Below are 23,552 nucleotides of genomic sequence, written 5' to 3' on the forward strand. Positions count from 1 at the left end.
GAATGATTTAAATTGGTATGTCTCTCTTACCACATTCAACAAACCAAAACTATTTTAATGAACTACCGGGCTTATCATTTTAACATTATTTCTTTCTTTGTGTAGGAGAAGAATATTTAGAATTTTATTTCTTTGGAAATATGATTTTATTTCTTGCGCTGCTTCTTCTTAATTGGTTGTCAGCATTGGTTTTTCTTAATTGGTTTATTGTATTTGTCGCTGAATATAATAAATAATAATAAATAAAGCTAAATATTTTAAATCAATATTCAAAATGTCATTTCTACAATCTGAACATTTGTGTATCGTTTGTTTATTTTTAGAGATTTTGAGAGGTCGCAGCGAAGAGCTTAACTGTTAGCTAGTATGTTAAAAATTAGCATGTTTATATGCGCGCGCTTATCTCCGCGACGGATAATGGCGCGGCCGCCGTTGACGTCACATGTCACGACTCATTCCGCAAGAGCCATTAATATGTATCAGAATGCTAAAACCAAATTAAACGAAAACATGTTAACATAATTGTGTACCTATAGTCATTTAGATTTCAACAATTCCTTATAAGAGTTTATAAAATTCTTTCAGGCTTATGAATATAACTCAAAGATTAGTAACTAATCTATGATATAACTAGGCAATTCGTGTACAAAATTTCACGCTTCTAGACTAGACCTAGACCGACGCCTATTTATTATAACTTAACATATGAACATTGAACACTTAAAGCTTATCTATCTGCAGTTATATCTACTTAAGTAATATATTTTCTTTTTCACTTCATTTACAATTTATCTTAATGCTTTGTTTATCGCTTTCTAATGACCGTTCAAACCGAAGACGTCAGCATCCCTGACCTATACGTCTACCGTAAAATAAAAACGAATTAGATAATCTTTAAAAATTATCACACTAATTACTTAATATTTTAACTACCATTTAACTTTGTCAGCGTCTACATTTTATGCATTTAGGAATTGCCATAGGAATATAAGCGTTGTAGTAACGCAGTAAATGTGATAATAGAATGTAGGAACTGCAGGCAAAAGTTGTGGGACGTGCCTATCTCTGTAATAAGAATAACCGCTATAGCACGCGGGACGCTCCCCTGCGACCCGACAGCAGACAAACGGGTTCTCCCAACGTACTATTTGGTCGCAAATGCATGGTTAACACGCATTTTAAACAATTAATCGCGATAGTTATTGATAAATGTGCTCAAAAATAGCAGGTGTTATATTAAAACTTTAAGGAGTGATTTATTAAAGAGGACCAAAGGTGTAAAACGCCGGGTGTGCAAAGGAGGTTATGTTGACAAAAGAATTTTGGAGACTGGTAAGCGTTCCTATTTGCTTTCACTTTTGGCTTTTGCTAGAAATTGCATACTATGGATACTTGTATCGTAAGTAGGTACATAGTTTTCGTGGAGTGTCAGGAATTCATTTGCACCTTATAACGTTTTTCTGTGTTTATAATGTTTTTCTGTGTTGTTCGTATTTATAACGTTTTTCTGTGTTTTCTGTTGTCATCTTGATATAAAAATGTTGGCTTAGGTCTTTAAAGTATTGGGCCATTAATATGTAACTCTCAAAATAAGTGAAAAGTTGAAAAAACAAATTTTAATATCTTGCATAATAATCTTACTCTTTAACCTGTGTAATGAATTATAGAGTTATTACATGTTTGTTTTGAGCGAGTAACCGATACGGCTAAGTTAATACTTATCGGGTTATAAATATTTTCGCCAATATCATCACCGACGAATCTATTTTGTTATAAATAGGTACAATATTTGGATTATGAATAAACAGAAGCTTGATTTAAATACTCGTTTTTTATACATTCTATTGTGCTCTGTAGTTAATTCGATTGACGTCAGAAATAACTTTGAAATGATTCTTTCACGCTTCGACAGAGAATTGAAGGTTAGATAAAACATACTTAAAAATACATTTATAAATACAACTTATTCTCAAGTTAAATATGTATTTACTAAAAGTATTAGTAACCACTTGTCACAAATAAGGAATAAATTGTTGGCACTCGTATTCAACATCAACATAGCTGGCTAACTAGTGTGCCCACAGAAAACAGGATTGATTTGCGATGATTAATTTATTTAATTTGCTGAATTAATATCATTCAGCATCGGCAATAATTAAGTGATGATTAGTTTTAGTTGTTATTAATAAAAAATATTGAACTTTTTAGAACAGTCTCATGTGACGACAACTTTAAAAAAAAACAAAGTTTTTGCACCCGATCTTTATTTCAGGATCGTGATAGAACAGACTCTTAAAAATTATATCATACTTGAAACACTTTTTATACACATTATCTAATAAGGTCACTGAAGAAGGAGTGAGATGTATTTCAAACAATTTAGTTACTTAAAAAATAAAATATTCTCATTCAAGAATGAAGTATACGATAGGTTAATTGTATCATGGTATCACTTAGTACGACTTGTTTGGTAAAATGTAGATGATGTAATAAAGATTTTTGTAATTCATTTATTTTGTCATAAAATACATATTTTTGCTATAATTAAACATTTAAACGCGTTTATCTGAGTACCTGTAATAGATTACATGAATCTTAAATGAATCCATGATGAAATACACGGGCTACGCTGCGAGCTTTATGTGTAGGCTTTACACACATTGAGTAATTCCATTGCCAGACTTACCGTATCGTTATATTATTGATGAAATTAATGATGTAAGATCGTTGTTGTCGCCAACTTATTACTGTCTCACTGATGGGTATGTGTCTCTTCTCATAATGTGAAGGATTAGGCTTTATAGCAACTCTGCTGGCCAAGTGTGAATTGGTAGACTTCATAAACATTTGAGATTTTTTAAAGGACTCTCAGGAGTGTGTTTCCTCATTACGTTTTTCTTAACTATTAAAGCTAGTGATAATTAATTTTTAATACATAAATAATTTTGAAAACCAGCAGTGCGTGCCTAGGATTTGTACTTTCGATACACCATTGAGAGGTAAAGTTCAACCATCTTGCTGGTCACCAGGTTATACTTGTTAGATATATATAATAATATTAATAATATTTAAGTATTATATAACGACCTTAATTAATTAGATATAGCTTATCGTGTTACAGACAACCTTACGTAACAACTCGGTTTATCAACTGACGGAAGCTGTGAGATCAGTTACGTACCAAGTTCACGAGCTTTGCGATTAACTCTATTGATATTCATAGGATCCTGCCGCCTGGATGATACTTCGCTTAAGATAGTATCACTTTATTGAAATACTCGGATGAAGTATGGTAAATGAGTTTAAAGACTTCCTTATTCCCAATTAAGATATAACGAAATAGTTTTTTTTTTATAATTTAAGAGTAGCAGACGAGCATGCAGTCCACCTGATGGTATGTGGCTACTGCCGCCCATGGACATCTGTAATCAACTCCAGATAGGATTAGATATTCCTACCTGAGGTCGGCCACAGATGCGCTGCTACCCCTGAGGACTAAGCTGGAACGCCTCGGAAAAGTTTGTCTCCCTTACCACACCCTTCAAACCGGAACACAGCAGCACTAGCCCTGCTGTTATTAGGTAGAAATAGGTGTGGTGGTGGTGCCGCCGGAGTCGAACCACAAAGGGTTCTACCACCTTCCATAGTTATTACCTTTATCTATAAATGACGAACATCGTTTGTTAACAATTGCAATCTTAACACGTGGTATTCTTTATTGTATGACAATGTACCGCCTTCTACTAATTCTGACTTTAATACTAATATTTTTTTGATAGTTATATTTGGAAATTAATTATTCAATTCGATTGAAAAGTTACCTTTATCATTCAATTTGTTGGTCACTTGAATGACTGGGATGGATTATGTCCAAGAATATTGTCATAGATTATTCATTTGAATGCCATTGAGTATTTCCTTCTCTGAAAGCAATTTTTGGAACTTCTATTTGACCGGTAAACGCTAGCGGTCTGTGCTTGTGTTTTTATTATTTAATGCTAGGGTTTAGTAACCGATGGTTACTGCGAATAATGTTCATCTACTGAGACCAGACTCTTTTCTTATTATATCCACTTGATCTCAAGAAATGTATAACGCCTTGTGTTCGTGGATCCATAGTGTTGTTGTTGCTAAGTTGGCACTTCTCAATATGATACAATTATTATGAAATATACTTAAACTAAATTTAAAACAAATAGAAATAAAAATATTTACAGTAATCAAAAAATAACTAAAACTATAATAAATAAAATAAATGAGCCAATTGTGTACTCAAGTCTTTGCAAGTCCGTAAACCTAATGAGCTTCTAAAAATTATCATAATAAACGAATTTGATTTGATTTGATTTGATCTTTTCTTCGTAAATATTATGACTCATTTGTGTTTGTATCTTAATATATTTTGAGCTTTGACCGTATTCAAGGCTGATTTTGCAACATAAAAGAATAGTCATAAGGTCGCTAATTTGTTTACACTGAGTTATGAACACCAAGACGTAATAAAGACTCGCAATAACACAAAACTAATTTAACGAAGTGTGACAATTATTATTATTTTTTTTTTAATAATATAAGAGTAGCAGACGAGCATGCAGTCCACCTGATGGTAAGTGGCTGCTGCCGCCCATGGACATCTGTAATCAACCCCAGATAGGATTAGATATTCCTACCTGAGGTCGGCCACAGATGCGCCGCTACCCCTGAGGACTAAGCTGGAATGCCTCGGAAAAGTCTGTCTCCCTTACCACACCCTTCAAACCGGAACACAGCAGCGCTTAAGACTGCTGTTATTAGGTAGAAATAGGTGTGGCGGTGGTGCCGCCGGAGTCGAACCACAAAGGGTTCTACCACCTTCAACATACAGCTAATATAATATAATAATAATTATATAATATTATAATATAATTAATAATATTATATAATATTATATAATATAATAATTATTTGCATACAGCGAAATTTGCATAAAAGTCTTCATGATTTAGCCGTAGAAAATGTATGTTTGCATCAAACGTACTAGCATATATTATAGTATTGTTCATTTAATGACGATATTCACTTATGGTTTTCTATCTACACAATGTTTTTCATTGTGATACATTAAGTCTACGGACAAAAGTTGCAGAACAATGGGTCATCTAAGAGTAAGTATGTAGGTATATATTGTATATATAACGTCATTCAATAGTAAAGGAAGTAAATATAATGTGTCCAGTAAATATCTAGTATTCATCGGACTGCAGAGGCGATGGAAACATTGCAAGTTATCGTCGGTAGTACAGCGCAAACTTTTGCAGTACCGGCATTGCGAGGTTGTAGAAAGCTCGCGAGTTGTCGTCTCGTCGGTTGTAGGGCGTGCGTGTCGGTTTCTGCGGGCGTTCTTCGGTATTATAGTTATTTATAGTAAAAGCGGGTCAGGTCGGTGGCCTGCAGTGGTCGCGGAGCAGGGAAAGTCACTCGAGCGTGGGTAACTAGTTGTGTAGTTTCTTTTTCGCAAACGCGGCATACTGGGTACGCATGCGCGGCGCACAGCACGTCAGTGTTGCGTGGAGTCGACGTTCACTTCGGACGCGCGATTGGCGCTTCGGACTGTGACGGGTTCAGCGGACTGTGCTTATGAATAAATATAGTGTCTGTGTGTGGCGGTTTCACGATGAGCGAAACGGGAGTGGCTGCCCGGAGCGCGGAGCCCGTGTCCCTTCCCGCCGAGTTGCCGGTGCGGCTGTACCTGCGGGCGCTTCGACAGTACCAGAAGCTGATCGATTTGAAACGCTTCGCTTCTAAGGAAAAAGTAAGCGACATCATCGCTATGCGTTATCGTACCTGTACCCACTCGACTGGAGTGTCACTCGCTGATAGCATTATTAATTTAGCGCCAGTTTACGTCCTCGTTATGCTTATTAAAATTAACTTTCTGTTGTGTTGAAGACACTTGAAGACGCTTTTACAGCTGTTATTATGCACGCTGTAGCATTACGTATTATCACTTCATTGATCATATTATAAATATCCTCATTCCCTTATCATGTATATTTATGTTCATGTATATTTATTATCGTAATTATATTTATTTTGATATGAAATGTAGTTCATATAGCGTTAAGTACACTTATTAAAATCAATACTGTGTTTAATTAAGCAATTCCATTCTAAAAGCATACTTGTTTTTGAATTACTTAGCACTAGACTTGAAGTAAATTGATTAACCTAGAGTACCTAGCAGCATTTTGATATTTTGTTTGCTTTTCGTTCCGTTTCAATGGCTATTAGATTAACGTGCATTTAATATAGCATAACAATAGAGGAGGTTAAAACCGCTGCGTAACTAACAATCGCAAATAACGTAATTACTGCTACACACTTACTGTTATTATTAACTCTGCATAATTGGCGACCTTCAAATATTCTCACATGCTAGTATCTTAATCGTAATCTAGTATTATAGTATATCTGATTATATCTGGGTCAACTTATGTAAGAAATTCCGTAGCCCTCATTTTTATAAGATTTACACCAAACGACGTCAAAATATAATTATAGTCTGTGATTTTTTACTAGTTGCCGGCAATTTTAGCTGTAACATTTTTCAGGTTATATATGTACCTACAATATCTTCAGATGGGTAATTTGGATTCCTTAGTATAAAAATATCTGCTGCTTGTTTTACAAATGTATTTATTTCGTGGCGTAAGGTTACGATTTAAAGCTAATGATTGTATTATAATAATGTCGATTTATTGTGTTTTCCTTTTAAGTTATGCACGATTAGGTATTTACGAAAAGGATGTAACTCCGAGTAATAAAATGCGGTATTTATTATCTTAATGCGTATTAAGGTCAATAAGAATGACTACACTTGTTAATATTATTTTCATTCTTAAATTGCACGAATAATTATAGTCGAACGCTTTAAGTCATTTGCATTCACTTCACCTTGATGCCACGCGCCGTCCTTGAAGAATACCGTTAAATCCGCGAAGTATTTGACTTCACACATGATGCTGCGGAAGTTTCTAGAGGATAATAAAGATTTGTAAGAAAACTAGTTCCAGTGCTAATGAGTTGAAGACAAAGTTTCGACAGTTTCTTTTGATTACGTGATGTTAAAATTAAAATGCGTTGTCCTCGGTAAAGTACAATGTCTTTGTGACTACAGCTGGGCCATGGTTGCCAGGGTAGTTAAGGACGTTGAAATGAAGGACAAAATGCGTTACTTCACGAATATTCAGATGTTAGTGCTATGAATATTAGTGCGTACTTAACACAAGGTTACTCTATCCTGCGGTAATTATTTTGCTCGCTTGCAATGCATCATGCAGGTGAGAATTTCGTGCTAAGATCTCGTGAAACAATAGTTTTAGTACCAGTGTGCAATCCGCAAGAATGCGTGATAATCAATTTTCAACTTAATAATATAATAATAAAGATATCGCATGCATATATTTTTCGTAGAAGTTACGTAGATATGTTAGGAAACACATTTATAAACAGGCATTCGTAAACTTATTTCCAACTTACCAGTGATGAAATAACACTTTGAGTTTAAAGAAGGCACATATTCACTTTTTTATTAAGTAATTCCTGGCTAGGAAAAGGTCATAGATTGATCTGTTCTTTCTATTTATAGTATACATTGATTCGAAACTTATTTATTGGTTAATTGATTTATAATTATTGATTGCCGAGTCATAACCTTAATGACTGTGGAAGGTACACAGATAGTGTAGAGTCAATTTAATGCCAATATTATGAATAAAGTAACTGTGATTTGATAGCGATGCTAATAAAATATGGATCGGGAAATCTGTGATTTAAATACTTATACAAAAGAAGAAATATATCTATTTTATACCACTTAAGACGAGTCTTAAAGTACGCTCAGTATATGTATGGCACATCAAGGTTGCAACGCGCCTACGGCTAGCGGTAACGCCTGGTTTACACGTATTGCATAACTAAATAATAAATTCACTATAAATTTATGTAATCTTTACTAAATAGTCAGCTAAGACAGTGAAAACACATGTGAATCTCTAAATATCTCTACTCCTTAAAATTTCGGAAATTAAATGATATTGGCGAAGATTATTTCGCGTAAAAGAGTATTTCAGGTAATAGATATAAATAGAAAATTTAGGTGTACACGAAAATAGTATGAATTCAGGGAATCATAAGCCATTAGTATTTAGTCATTATAGAGAACAGTCCGGACTGGAGCCAAATATATGGATGTGAATTTCTATGAGAGTTAAATGAAAGCAAGAGTATTATTTTTAAATTATTTTGGCGGAAACAATACTTAAAATGAATCCATAACAGATATATAAATATGTAAAGAAGCTCTACCTTGTAGCAGATTTGCTTGGAATGAAATTGATCTAAGACATTCAGATTTAACTACAAATCTATCCAAAAACGTTTCTAGTTCATTATCTGCATGAGCTTATCAGACGGCGAAATTAATCTATTACAAATATGTGCAACGACCACTTGATATCATTAGAAGTAACGCTTTTCGTATTGGGTATCTTTAAAGATCAATAAACTTAAAAAATCCTATATTACTATTGTTAATTAAATGGATGTTACTAAAAAATAATGATCACTTGATTTAACGGCGAAGGAAAACATTATGAGGACATCTAAACAAAACACTAAGGGAGTTCTAAAGATCTGTGAAGTTTAAGTCGCACTAAGTAAACTTCACACAGCACTTAGAGTGATGAAAAGGAGACCCGTGTCTAGTAATGAGATATGCCACGATAGTATTCTAAAGGTGGTAGAACCCTTTGTGGTTCGACTCGGGCGGCACCACCGCCACACCTATTTCTACCTAATAACAGCAGTGTTAAGCGCTGCTGTGTTCCGGTTTGAAGGGTGTGGTAAGGGAGACATACTTTTCCGAGGCGTTCCAGCTTAGTCCTCAGGGGTAGCGGCGCATCTGTGGCCGACCTCAGGTAGGAATATCTAATCCTATCTGGGGTTTATTACAGATGTCCATGGGCGGCAGTAGCCACTTACCATCAGATGGACTGCATGCTCGTCTGCTACTCTTATATTATAAAAAAAAAGTATATAATAGTCTATGACGACGAATATACATATATAATATCTTGTCTTAATACATAATATGTGTAAACCAGGTATAAGCTCAGTACGCATGATTTCCACAGTATCGACTCAATAATTACTTCAAGGTCCACTCGACCTTCTCGGTCCTAATAGCGATTTCGTTATTGTTAAACCTTTTTGTAAAGCAGTCTGTACACTAACGAAACGAGTGATCATAGCATTTACAGCAATAATGATTTAAACAAAAATACCTAGTATGAAAATCTCTTTACGTGAATGAATGATTACACTGAACTGAGCACACGTTGCCTCTCAGACTGAGAGGGGCTTAGGCTATATGGTCCACCCCGTTCCACGCATCTTTGATATTTTTTAGAACTCTTAGGCATGTAGATTTTTCACGACGTTCATTATCATCTTTTTTAGCAAGTGATCATTTCTTCTAATACGCCCATAACTTGATAAGTTAGAGGTGCATGTCTGGGATTCGACACCAGGGCCTCCTGATTGAGAGGCCACGGTTTTTAAGTGCTCGTTATATATAGACTTGTAATTTTATATAGGATCATTTTATTTAATTGCTTGAGTAAAAAAACTGACTTGGCGTATCAAGATTTTGTCATTCAATCCCTTCTGACTCAGTTTATGAACAAAACGTACTCGAATTAAATAAACAGAACGGTTGCTTGTTAGAAATTGGAATATTATTCCACATTCTTTCTTTTTTCTTGCCTCAGTTGGCCTACTATATGAACTGTATGTATGTATATATGTTTGTATGTATGTATGTATGTAGTCCGTTATTAATATAATAATTCGTATTCGTAGTATTATAATTCGTATTCGTATTCGTACTAGAAATTACTGTCTTTGATCTGCAAAAAATGGAATAGATTAATTATTATTAATGACACGCATTATACTCCAATATTCGAAGTATCCAGTTACAATGCGTAGTTAACTTTTAGTCAAATGTAAGTAGTTGAAGAAATAACTAAACGTTTTCAATTTTATAAAAAGACAACGAAATCTCACAATAGGTAACCAATACACAAGTTTTAGTTTATGCAGAGTGGTTTGTTTACCGATTATAGATTATATATAGAAAGTCTGACGTAGGTTTCGATTAGTATTACGACTGTTATGACCTTATTTGCATAATACATTCGGATCAATAATCATTGATCTAACATTTTGGTGGTCGCGAGCTGTCATTACGCAGGTAGTGACGCCTACTATTCTCGTTCATAACACTTCCTGGAGTAGGTATATCTAATATAATATTACTTAATATCTTTATGAATTACAATTGTAGTATTGTTAAAGTAATGATACAGGTTGTCGTAACGTTTGTGTCTAATAGGAGTTAGGACTGATGTTCCTCTCGATATCCTCTTGTTTGAAGGAATAAGGCAAGATAAGGAGAAATAAAACGTATTTAGACTAGAGTACAGAGACGAAGAGCAATGATTATTAATGTACTTTAGTTCTAGGCTTTTTAGAGCTGATTTTACACTGAGCAATAGCTTACCTACCTTACCGTGTCTACCTTACGTACCTTTTAATGTCTGGTGTTGTTTTCGGAGTTTAAAAATCTGATACTTTTAGTTTTGAGAGCAAAAGTAACAGGTTCAATAGATTCTTTAATTTATAAATAACAACAGTCTAATATTAAGAGAGTTTTATTATTGCAGGTATAGAGTATTTAATGACTTTTCGATGACTGGAAGTGAAATCTCTTTGTAACGGATCTTCTTACCCTGCCCCCAATTCTTTAGAATTTGCGCAAAATGATTACTCATATCCGTACTGCAGTTGGGCTTATTACGTCAAACCTCATTGCAAATGCTGAGTCAGCATAATATGATTCGATTTAACTCTTTCCATGTTTTGTAAAAATACAGATCAATCAATTGAGGCAAAGATTTGTAGGCCATTACACAGCTTTAGTGCTGATCTTTGATAACTAATTCCATTCCATAATAAATCTTTTTATCATAATGGGCCGTTTAACACAATGTGTCTCGTCATGGACCATTAAAATAGCCACGAGAAAGTACCTAGATTCGTTTAGTAAGTAAGTAAGTAATAGATTCGTTTGTGAAAGAAGTCTTAAAAAAATCCTCCTAAATTCAGTTAAAACTTTTGTGGGTTAGTTTTAAACTTAGCGGTTTATTGTCGCTTCGGACCACTAGTGTGTCCGCGGACCATTGGTTTAGAAACCCCGGCAATGCTCGCATAAACTTGCATTATCTTTCTCCTGGTCACTGTACAACCGACTCCGATTTCTACAATGACTAAGATAACAAACTACTAAGAATTGAAATTATAATGTGTCTTTTAATTTTATAATACCTGTGTAAATAAAATTAAAGAGCTACGTAAACATTTACTTAATTCGTAATGCAGAATTTAACTTCGTAACCAAAGCAGTGATTATCGACAAGGCTAACAAGAGAATTATGTTAAAACAGGTTAAAAATGTATTCAATGCCAAGGGTGAAAATCAAGATGAAATGTCATCACAATTTCCTGCATCGCGCACAACAGTTATGTATAATTACAGTTTATACCATTATCAATAATACTTTCTCTTTTTACAGAAACTTTATGAAATCTTTAGTTATCTTAACGTTGGAATTAAAGTAATGTTAATAGAACAAAAAAGAATACCAATCAATTGTATTTTCTCATTTACAAAATGTACTAAAACCAGTGAAATAATTATTATAGATTTTTTTTTAATGATTACATTATGAACTTCAATCCTCGCAATGTTATTTTTATAAATCATGACAGAAAGTACGCAAACTATGTACGTAGTGATCTTTTCTTATCCATAATTTTATCCTTATTACCTTTTATACCTTTTACTAGTATTGGTACGTAGTCAATGCGTATTAAGTAGTAATATAAGAGGCTCTCTGTCCATCGTCATCGACGTAATCAGGAATCGACATATAAATTACACTGTGAACTTTTATCTTATCACAGGCTAGTAGACATATGTTTGATCTCATACATTTTAAACATGAGATTAGAGCGGTTCTTAAAGTATTTCTTGTGTTAACTAGATTTTTTTTTTATAATATAAGAGTAGCAGACGAGCATGCAGTCCACCTGATGGTAAGTGGCTACTGCCGCCCATGGACATCTGTAATGAACCCAGATATTCCTACCTGAGGTCGGCCACAGATGCGCCGCTACCCCTGAGGACTACGCTGGAACGCCTCGGAAAGTCTGTCTCCCTTACCACACCCTTCAAACCGGAACACAGCAGTGCCTAACACTGCTGTTATTAGGTAGAAATAGGTGTGGCGGTGGTGCCGCCGGAGTCGAACCACAAAGGGTTCTACCACCTTAATAATATATGATGATGATGATGATGATGGATAGTCAGCTGATTTAATTATTTATTATTGTTATGATAATAAATAAATATATCTGATTCTGCTTACATTTTAACGGAAACTAACTCAATCATTAACAATAAGTTTGATGCTATCACACGGTAATGCCTATTGTGTGTCAGTTGTACTGGTGCCAGATAGGTTAATATTTCAGCGATTTGCATGCAACAACGTCATTTTCAAAGCAATTCTTAGGTGTTTACACTTAGGTATTCAGAGTATTCTATAGGTTTGAATGCGTCACTCCGGACTAGAATGACGGATGGATGAACTGCGGTTATCTGATCTGCCTGATTTAATACTGACTTAATGATTTTCTTTGTAGGTACCACCTTCTAAATACAAAGGAAAATTATCATTTGTTCCACTTTCTCTACCTCCGGTTTGCTTACGAATGCGAGCCTTTGTTCTCACGCAGATTGCTAATACAGTAGTCACTTTTGCCAATGTAGTAAAGACATTTTATTCAAATATTTAGAGCAGCACTTAAAAGTAAATGTACCTACGTGACTAATACATTATGCTAATCTGCAAGCAATAACGCTTTCACCCATTGTTTATCGGTTCGTAAAGCTCTATAATAAGATAAGCGTTTATTCCTCCTTATTCATAAATTGCTCCTTATTCATACATTCACGTATTGCACTATTTAATTATAATACTTCTTTTTATGCATACTGTTTAAGAGGCGGTAAATAAGTATAGCTCGCGAAGGTACCACCGTCACATCTATTTCTAGCGTAAAGCAGTTCTTGAGTTTGGGTAGAGTTAAGAGTGCGTGTCGGCTCGCTTATAATATGAGGTGATCATTTTAATCTTAAGGAGTGGCAACGAATCTGGACGAGCTTCAGGTAGAAACTTTGTTCCACATGGGATTGGTTACAGATGTCTAGGAACCGCAGTGACTATTGCGATCAGATGTAGTGCGTGATCATTTACTACTATGTAAAAAGTCAAGTATTGCATCCGTTTCTATAAATGTTATAACTTGACCTGAGATCATATTTATTATATGATCTCAGGTCAAGTTATTTATATTTTGAAGGTGGTAGAACCCTTTGTGGTTCGACTCCGGCGGCACCACCGCCACACCTATTTCTACCTAATAACGGCAGTGTTAGGCGCTGCTGTGTTCCGGTTTGAAGGGTGTGGTAAGGGAGACAGACTTTTCCGAGGCGTTCCAGCTTAGTCCTCAGGGGTAGTGGCGCATCTGTCGCCGACCTTAGGTAGGAATATCTAATCCTATCTGGGGTTGATTACAGATGTCCATGGGCGGCAGTAGCCACTTACCATCAGGTGGACTGCATGCTCGTCCGCTACTCCTATATTTAAAAAAAAAAAAATAGTCTGATGATAATAGCAACTTTAAACTTTGTTCCATCAACTCTCCGATTACTTCGATTCAACGTGGGAATAATTTTATATTGTTCTATGTATGGCCGTCTTTGTTATCTTATTCCAGGTAGAACGTATTGAAATGTTTAAGTATGATTTAATCATCTATCTATTGTCTATAATTTATGAGATCAGTTATAATTAATTTCAAATTATTCATCCTAATCTATCGACGCTTAAGTGACCGTTTTGTTAGCTAAAGTCATGTCAAGGGTCAGTGCAGGTATAATTTGGCTGGTCATGTGCTGCGGTAATCACTTAGATGAGTCACTATATGACTGTTTTCCACATGTGTTCTATAGAAATTGACGTAGTCGGGTCCTTTGTACTGTATTCTAGTGTCAGTAAAAATGTTTTATACTTGCTCAAGTGTAATTTCGTCAGCCTCGTAGCAATATTTATATGAAAGAACAATAATAATATCACGCGATTTGACGTGCGTAGATAAACGTAAGCGTACATGACTTTAATGACAAAAATAGATTTATGTATCTCATTCAGTTGTGTATTAAATATTGGATAACCTCTGATACCAGCATCATAATCGGTTGAGTTGTAAAACCCATTTAAAATTACAAAGTACATAAGTATGTTTGTTTTCCTTCTACACGCAAAGTACATTTTTTATTATATTCAAGTGCGTATTAGATATTAATTATAATTTGATTTAATTGTAAAGGCAAGTATCAGACCCTTATGTTATTTTTATAATCATCAATTGAGGATTTAAATACATACATATCATTCATCATAATTACTTTAAATATAACGACCTATCTGTTAAAATGCTAAGGTGGTTTTATGTATTGTATTTCCTTTTTTTACCGCCATTTTTTGTTAGTTTATTTTTATTGCCAATCATAATCGTAAAACGTTCCTATTTCAAACGCATGACTAAAGCGAGAAAAGCTTATAAAGGAGAAATCGAAATGACTTAATCATAAGAACCAATCCATGAAATACACACAATCGTTTTCTACTTCGCCGATATAGGTTTAAAGAAATTTATTTCTCATAAAAACATGTAGTTTACTTATAATGAGATACAGAGATTTGATTATTATGACTATACAATTGCCTCTGGGCTGTTTAATGGTATGTATTATTTACATAACATGCGTGTTTAAATATTTCTTAAGTTCAAATTTATACATGGTTAGAGTTTTGCATTCTTTTATGTAATTTGGTAACTTGTTATACAACTGTACTCCTTCAAACAAGACGGATATACCATACCATACCATACCATACCATACGACGTTCTTACTTTAGGTAGTTGGACTTTATATTTGTTCCTTAATTTGTGACTCGTAACTTTTCTATTTAATTGTATATTTGATTTTATTGAGCTATTGATTATATTTCTAATAAATATGCAAGTAAAGTATATGTACAGGTTTCGGATATTTAATAAATGTGTTTGAAATGAAATGAAATAGAATTTCATAAGAGTTTCTCATTTTCCTTGCAATGACATTGTAATTTCCTGCAGCAACAAATAGTCACTCGTAACATCTGGTTGTGTGAAATGAATTTCAAAGTACTATGATGACTGAGCCTTTTACATCACAGTGGATAATACAACGGAAGTCAGTGTGTGTCAGTGTGTTCGCTTCCTCGTTGCCACCTCTAACCCGAAGTTTATCATCCGTACGTGCGAGAGACGGTTAGTATAGGATTTTTGATGACGCGCGTGGGGAGCGGTTATCGCACGGATTTGACACGCGTGGTACCAGGTTCGATCCCCGCCCAATCATTTCAGTGATTAATTTAGATTTCGGTTCTGGGTCCTGATGTTGAAAGTTCCTATAATTTCAATCAGCGTGTATTTCTTCATTTTTCAGTAAATTTTCTACTAGATCTTTTAGATTCCTTTCAGGTCTCTACATACATTTTAAAGCTTTTTCAGACTTTCGAAAACATCACACCCTTTTTCACTTTGTCCGGTGCTTGATCGATGGTGCAATAAAATGATGCTGATGATGATAACTCTCAAAAAATGTTTCCTTTAGATATCTGTATAGCTCTAGAATAACAATCATTTAACAACCTTTTATTTTAGAATGGTGCCTATTACTATGCGGTTTATAATTTTAGACCGTAACCAAATCTATTATTTGTAAATGTTTAAAAATAAATATTTAAAAAATGCAAGAAAAAAATTTAGTACCTGCGTTATAGGTGTTTATTTAAAGAAACCTAAACCTTTATTTAAACTAGTTACACCATTTGAGATTTACAAAACAGTTTTTGTTTTCTCAAATTAAATTAAAGCATTACAAAAATAACTTTAAACACGTTTTGCTGACGTCAATTCTTGGGTGTTATAAATAACCACCCACTTAAATTAACATAATAAGTTTTAATTATACTCCGAATATACAAAGGTTCGTCTGAATATTTATGCTGTAAGTTAGAACAAGTAGTTTAACGAGGGAAGTATTAACGCCATACGTATTTCAAGCCTGAGGAAGTTGTTGCGTTTAAATGGAGGATTTCGGTGCCGGCTGACTTACATATGAGAGAACCATCCTGATACTAGATAGGAATGGAAATACAAAATTAAAATGCAAAATTAACTTTAGGTAAAACTCTTGTTCTATAAGGATTTGGCTTTTTGTGTACATCGGTAACTGTACATACGTTTTGTATGGAGAATTAGCGGCGAAAGAAGCTACATAACACATATCTTCTTCATAAGAAATTAATATATAACTAGCTGACCCGGCAAACGTTGTGTTGCCATATAGATAAAAAAATGTTAAGGGATAACAACCCTTATCACATAGGGGTATGTAAAATAGATAGCTGATTCTCAGACCTACTGAATATGCATATAATATTTGGTGAAAATCAGTAAAGTTTCGGAGGAGTACGGTAACTAACATTGTGACACGAGAATTTTATATATAAGATTTTAATTTTATTCAAACTGGATACTTCATGGATGTCAATGAATGCCAGTGACCACGTACCATCGGGTGGACTGCATGCTCGACTTCTATTTCAATCGTAAAAATTTATTACAAAATCGCATTTTCTTTCATGTAATATCTTAGATCTTAGAGCAACATACGTTTTATCACATGTCACTATCCACCCACACGTCGGGTTAGAACCAGTCGAGGTGATAATGAAACCAATTAGCGTTCTTGCGGTTTGAGTTTTGACTTTAGGATACCCACACATATAAACTGATATCACTAGGAATATTAAGCGGGCGCTTTCGATAATACTTCTACATTATATTTCATAATTTGTTCTACTCACACTAGTATTTCTCGCGTGGTGGGTTCGGATACGTATTTATACAAACACACACATAGACATGTATTTCTTTAATCATATTTACGAAATAGGGAATCTATTTTTTGTTTGACAGACACTAATGGCAATCACTGTGGGGTTGCGGGGCTCGTCATGACATAATAAAACAAAGAACAGTCTAATAAACATACTTTTTCACATTGTTTAAGCGTCAAATCCCCGATTGTTAAATTTCAGCCAATCTATTAGCTGACCAGTCAAATAGCTACCGAAGATAAGATCAACGGTAGTCACGTAACGACAACGTATTACTGACGGCTGATTTAATGTGCGAAGCCTAATTAACGAAATTAGAGTGGCAAGTTATCGTAGTATTGATCGTGCATCATAGAACTGATTGACAAACTTTATAGCACATTATAAATCACAGTCTTCCACGCTGGATGTCCGAGTTCGAATCCATTTTGGGCATATTTTTCTCTCTATTTTTTAAGTCGTGTGTGACCATATTACGGTTTATTTATATAGTTTGCTTTTAATTACGAAAGAAAGTAAGGTAGGAAAATGCACTTGTCTTAAAGTTATTATGAAGTCTACACGCATGGTAAATGCGTTTTGATAGCAATAGGTACAGTCTCATGCAAGAGTTTCAAGTTCAGGATAAAATGGATTATTATTATTGCTTAAAAAATAATTCATCACAGAAACACCACTACGATGTTTCTAGCAGAAAAAACTCAATACATAGTGTAATACATAAATACTTCCCTTTTTACTAAGTATGTACTCATCTAATGGTAATGAAGGCTGTTGTAAATAAGCCGTTTTCTGTAATACGGCTTGTTTACTCCTTATCCGAGTAACTTATGTACGGTCTTGAACTATTGCATGTAGTATGCACAGTTGTGAAGTATCCGTATGTGATAAAAATAAAATAAAAAAATATATAAAATAATATAATAAACTTCCGGTTTTTACTATGAGCAATGTTTATGAGCAGTAGTTATGGAATATAATGTATGTTTTTCTCTTTCATCATCACTAACTCATTATTGTCTCACAGCTAAGCACGAGTGTCTCGTAATGGGTAGGTTTTGGCCACCCACTGAACAAGCTAATTAGTAAACTTTGCAGATCAGCCTGCATCTGAAATTTCAACCCTGGATCCCAGATCGAATTGTGTCAAATCATTACAAGAGTGTTTTTTCTACTTATATAAAAATAGATAGAGCTTCTTTATATACATATGTACCTATAATTTATTTTGAAATCAATTGCTATTTATAAATGTTACAAGTTATAGTTTAATCTTTAGATGCATTAATTTAGTTAAAAACATTTTGTTGACTATAAACATAATACGTTTAAAATATTCCTGTGTATATTACTGTGCATACTATACTCAGTTTATTGTATATAAAAAAACAGAGACCATGCAGTAAATAGGTAGGTATAACAAGTACGAGCTAAGTCAAGTAGAGTTAATAGAGCTTATTAAACTTGCCGATAGAAAGAGTATGTGGTCAACGTTATGCGGTAATAATAAATAGCTAATATTTTATTTGTATTTCCTTTTAATTATTAAATATTACTTTAGAAATAAGTAGTAAGTACTTTTGGTTACACTGCTGTTAATTTTATTGAAGATAAAAGTCACATAAATAGCTAATTGTACAATGGATGAAACAAATCACTACTTTTAAGACTACTTTTAACACTTACTATATACATTGTAGAATACAAACATTGTACCTGATAACTTATTTATCAATCGAAGAACAGCATGCACACAAGCCGGATAGACTCATTTGGGTCGTGAGCCACATATGTTCACGACATGCGACACGACCAACGTATTTCCGTGATCCCAAAAAGCTATGCCATTTGTGACAACGAAAACATTCCTTGTCATCGGATCGTGACGTCATTCCGCCTGATCACTATGCAACGCACACGCACTGTTATAATGGGTCATCTTTTAAAATTAGAATGACCACCATAATCGATCGATACTCGGAAATACCAGGAAAATCTTTTTAAAAACTGTAATAAATCGTTATAATTTGGAATGCGCATGCGCTGATGCACCAGCTAGGAACAACAGGAAATAGTATTTCAGAGATCTAAGCGTTCAGTTTTTATAAGTCTTTTGAAAGTGATAAAACTCTTTGGGTTAGACTTGGCAGTGTTAAACACTGCTGTCTTCTAGTTTGAAGAGTCTGGTAAGGGAGACATACATAGGTATGTACTCTTATAGCTAACTTAGGCAAAGGTAGGTAGGTTACCTACCCTTGCCTAAGATAGCGTAGCGTTCTAACATAATTTGGGTCGTCATCAACCCATTACTGTCCCACTGCTGGGCACGGGTCTCCTCTCAGAGTGAGAAGGATCAGACCATACTTCACCGCGCTGGCCAAGTGCGTATTAATAGACTTCACATACCTTCGAGATTTCTTTTTTTTTTAATATAAATCTCTCAGGTATGCAGGTTTCCCGATGTTTTCCTTCACCGTTTAGCAAGTGATAATTAATTTGTAATACGCACATAACTTTGAAAAATCAGAGGTGCGTGCCTGGGATTTGAATCTCAGGCCTTTGGATATCACTTAATTTGGGTAAAGGATATTAAAGGATTTGTGGCCGTATATCGTTTCTATTAGTTTCACTTATTGAATATGCTTTTTATAGTTAACAATAAAAATATAAGGTAAAGAAAACTTTTACCTATGTGTAAATGTAAAACATTTATGCAGCTCTACAAATTAGCAATCCTCTATGACCGTATGAAATACGTAAATTTCAATGTCGAAGTGTTAATGAAATCGAGACTATTGCATCACCTGCATTTTTAAATTATGTATGTCGACTAAAATATCGTAACCATGGGCAGTAGTTTAGTGTTAAATACTACGGACGAAACAGCTGCATTATATTGTTGTTATTGTATGCATCCGATGACCTTCCGGTACCCGATAAGAGATGGCGCCACAGATGTCCTTGATCACTTATTTAATGCGTACTTCCATTTAATAACGTTACATATTATTTAAAAAATACTTATGTTATGAATGTTGTGAATAATAATATTTATGGTTATAAATTAATTTTTTTTTCACCATCTCCTAAATATTTTTTTATTTTCACGATTTTGTGTTACAAGTAGTAAAGGAACGTGCAAGTCATTGAAGTCATTCGATATTGTATTTTAATATGACGATAAACAAGTGTTGACAAATCAAAATGGAATATGTAATAATGTTATATGATACTAGCTCTATGAAGTAAGTTAAAAAGGGTTATGCTTTTGAAATGATATCTTCATACCCATCCATCCGAAAATACACACATTAAAAGTTATTCGTCTTTTAAAAAGTTACCTACGAGCAAAGCTCTCAGGTATATTTTAGTATAGTAATGGCCACCCACGGCGGACAGGATTACGTAACTTGTTTGAAGGACGCGACAAGTGCACGTGTTACATAATCAAAATACACGAGGGGAGATTTACACTGCCTGATTGAATTTCTGGAGATGTTTTCCCTGAATTATAAACACTATTTGTTACGAAATGCTACATTTAAAATGAGGACTTTACATAATAATACCATAAGGAATGATAATAAAATATGTCTTTACAACAAATGGCGTGGCGTTACACGAGGCGCGAATGGGGAGCTACTTAACGATTTATTCACTTTTTTTTAATCGTCTTCGGGAATAATATAAAATTCAGAGTACCTGAAAAAAGTCAAGAAGCATGGCTTAATCTTACATTATTACTTATTACCCATTATGTCTCCACGGTTAAGCAACAGTTTCTTCTCGAAATTAAAGGGGTTTATTCGCTATTATTCGCCACGCTGGTAAAGTGTAGCACTTACGTAAGTGTAGTACATTTAGAAGACAGCAGGTTACAATTCAAAGAAACATTTCTTTCCAATAAAGAAGAAAAAAAATCAAACTAATAAGTATTACATAAGTTACGTAACACATATTAAGACACTGCTGGTCACAAACGCTCTGGTTCGTTTCCTTTGAATTTATGAAACTACTGAATAGAGAATTATAAAGATCTGGACGATAAGGTCGGATTGGGAACCTTATTTGTTTATAGTGCTTTTACTGATTGATATTTGTGTTCTACAGTTTATTTACTGTATTTTGGAGATACGATAATTATATGGGGGCGGTGTTATATATCTCCATGTAATACAGTTATATGTCATATTCATTACATTGTTCATCAAGTTCTGATCGGATTTCAAAACCAAGATATGTACCCTTGATTTAACGGTTTAATATTAGTCTTATATTAAACCACTTTCTTGATTTTACTGGCCTATTTACTTTGCATTATTTGCTAATTACCAGTGTAACAGCAACAGCTAATGCGTATTATGTCATATTAAAACAAAGCATTCATATGAAAATAAAATAAAATAAATATATAATATAACGGGCAAAATACCACTGCTATAAATTAAAAGTTTTTCAATCCAATTTCACGCTTGAAATTTGCATAAACCTATTCATAACAACTGCTATAGCAGTTTAAAGTTTAAAGCCTTATACGTCATTTTATTTGACCCGTAATTCTAATTACTTATTACGTAAAATTTACTCAGTAGAAAAATAGAAGGAAAACGGTTAATTTATACTATTCGCTTATTTTTTTTTTTTATAATATAAGAGTAGCAGACGAGCATGCAGTCCACCTGATGGTAAGTGGCTACTGCCGCCCATGGACATCTGTAATAAACCCCAGATAGGATTAGATATTCCTACCTGAGGTCGGCCACAGATGCGCCGCTACCCCTGAGGACTAAGCTGGAATGCCTCGGAAAAGTCTTTCTCCCTTACCACACCCTTCAAACCGGAACACAGCAGCACCTAACACTGCAGTTATTAGGTAGAAATAGGTGTGGCGGTGGTGCCGCCAGAGTCGAACCACAAAGGGTTCTACCACCTTCAAACCTTTCGCTTATTTTTATCGTGAAGTGGTTCTTGCATTTTGGTGTAAGACTAGATGACTTACATATAACGAGACCAGTCTTTGTCCTTAGGAGTGGAAACGTCTCTGTGATCGGCTTCAGGTAGAATGTTCTATATTGAATTAGGTACAGATGCCCACAGGTTGTTATGATCGCTCATCACTCATCATCAACTTGACTGCAAGCTCCTTTGCTACTTATATCTTAAAATAGTACATTACAATACGAGGACGAAAAATTTTTTTCTGACAAGTGTGAGTTTGCAGGCCGAGCCGCAGGCGAGGACTGCAATCACACGAGTCAGAAAAACATTTTTCGTCCGCGTGTTGTATAAAATTTTATATTACGGGGTCGGAAATGGGGGTTTTGCGCACGCGAAGCGTGCGTAAAACGTTCATTTACGCACGCCGTGATATAAAATATACTTTTTGTGCATACAGCTCTTGGTCTATGCTAGTACGCACGTCGACCTGAAAGATAACGTAAACATATTTATGGGTTTTTCTGGTGATATGGAAAGGACTAGGAACATTTTCTAAGACAAGAAAAACAAGTATAAAGTTATGTTTAAAGTTCAACGGAATATTTTCAGTTAAACGGCTTGTTTTATTTTTATGAGAGAAACTAATATCTACAAACCTACACGTAGTATGAAATAATGTCGATAAGTTAAATTAACAAATGATTATTTAATTAAAATCGATGTATTTTGCATAAAGTTACATTTTACACATTGACTGCCATTTTACTAAGCTTATTTGCTTGCTGGTTACTAAGCTTATTAGTTGCAAGTGTGGCGATGTTTGTGACCGCTTTTCAAGCGTACATAGAAGTTCCTATTTCAAATTAATTACACAAAACCATTAGATTTTCTACTTCTATTATAAGAAATAAGTAATGTTTTTAGTTTTTAAATGTCTTTAAATGTAAGTTAAAATGTTTTATTCCCAGGAACTTCATTACTGATGAGAGTATTTTACGTCACATAAAAGGTTTAACAGGTCTATTATTATCAATTATCATTTAAGCTCTCGATAAAAGAATGAGCACTTAAGTTCACTTAAAATATACAAGTGAAGTTGTATTTGCGCAACTTGTAAGCACCCATCCCGGCCTTGGACGAGGTCTTTAGAAGTACAAGTGTGTGATTTTCTCGAATATCGCGAATTTACGCACAAGTGTGTAAAATTAAACAATTATTATGTAACGAAAGGTTGACCATTGTAAAATAGCCTTTTAGGGATAAAAAACGCGAATAAATATTAATGCATAGAGTATCAGCCCAGAAGTTGATAAATTTGAGTTTGAAAATGTCGAAACAATTTTTGAATAATGTGAAACGTGACGCACGTTATAGCCTTGCGAGATGCGCCTTGGCAAGACGTTACGATATTTCGTAACCGCGTTGTCGAACTCG

General features: G+C 34.3%; 1 protein-coding gene across 3 annotated transcripts in view; it reads left to right on the top strand.

Annotated features, from left to right (window-relative positions):
- IP3K1 (inositol-trisphosphate 3-kinase-like protein) overlaps window positions 1-23,552 on the top strand; it is a 90,193-nt gene that overhangs the window by 49,412 nt on the left and 17,229 nt on the right. The window contains exon 1 of one of the 3 annotated variants that reach the window (XM_073087800.1): window positions 1,118-1,332. The exons of 1 other annotated variant lie outside the window; for it this stretch is intronic. In XM_073087800.1, coding sequence (XP_072943901.1) covers window positions 1,306-1,332 — 27 coding nt within the window. In that variant the 5' untranslated portion in view covers window positions 1,118-1,305. Of the gene's footprint in view, window positions 1-1,117; window positions 1,333-5,492; window positions 5,792-23,552 lie in introns of those variants that run through there. One more of the 3 variants, XM_073087798.1, reaches the window with a different exon arrangement.

The sequence above is a fragment of the Epargyreus clarus genome, unplaced genomic scaffold, assembly GCF_041222505.1.
Source record: "Epargyreus clarus isolate Ecla_fem2 unplaced genomic scaffold, WU_Ecla_fem_2.2 ptg000026l, whole genome shotgun sequence".
Lineage (NCBI taxonomy): Eukaryota > Metazoa > Arthropoda > Insecta > Lepidoptera > Hesperiidae > Epargyreus > Epargyreus clarus.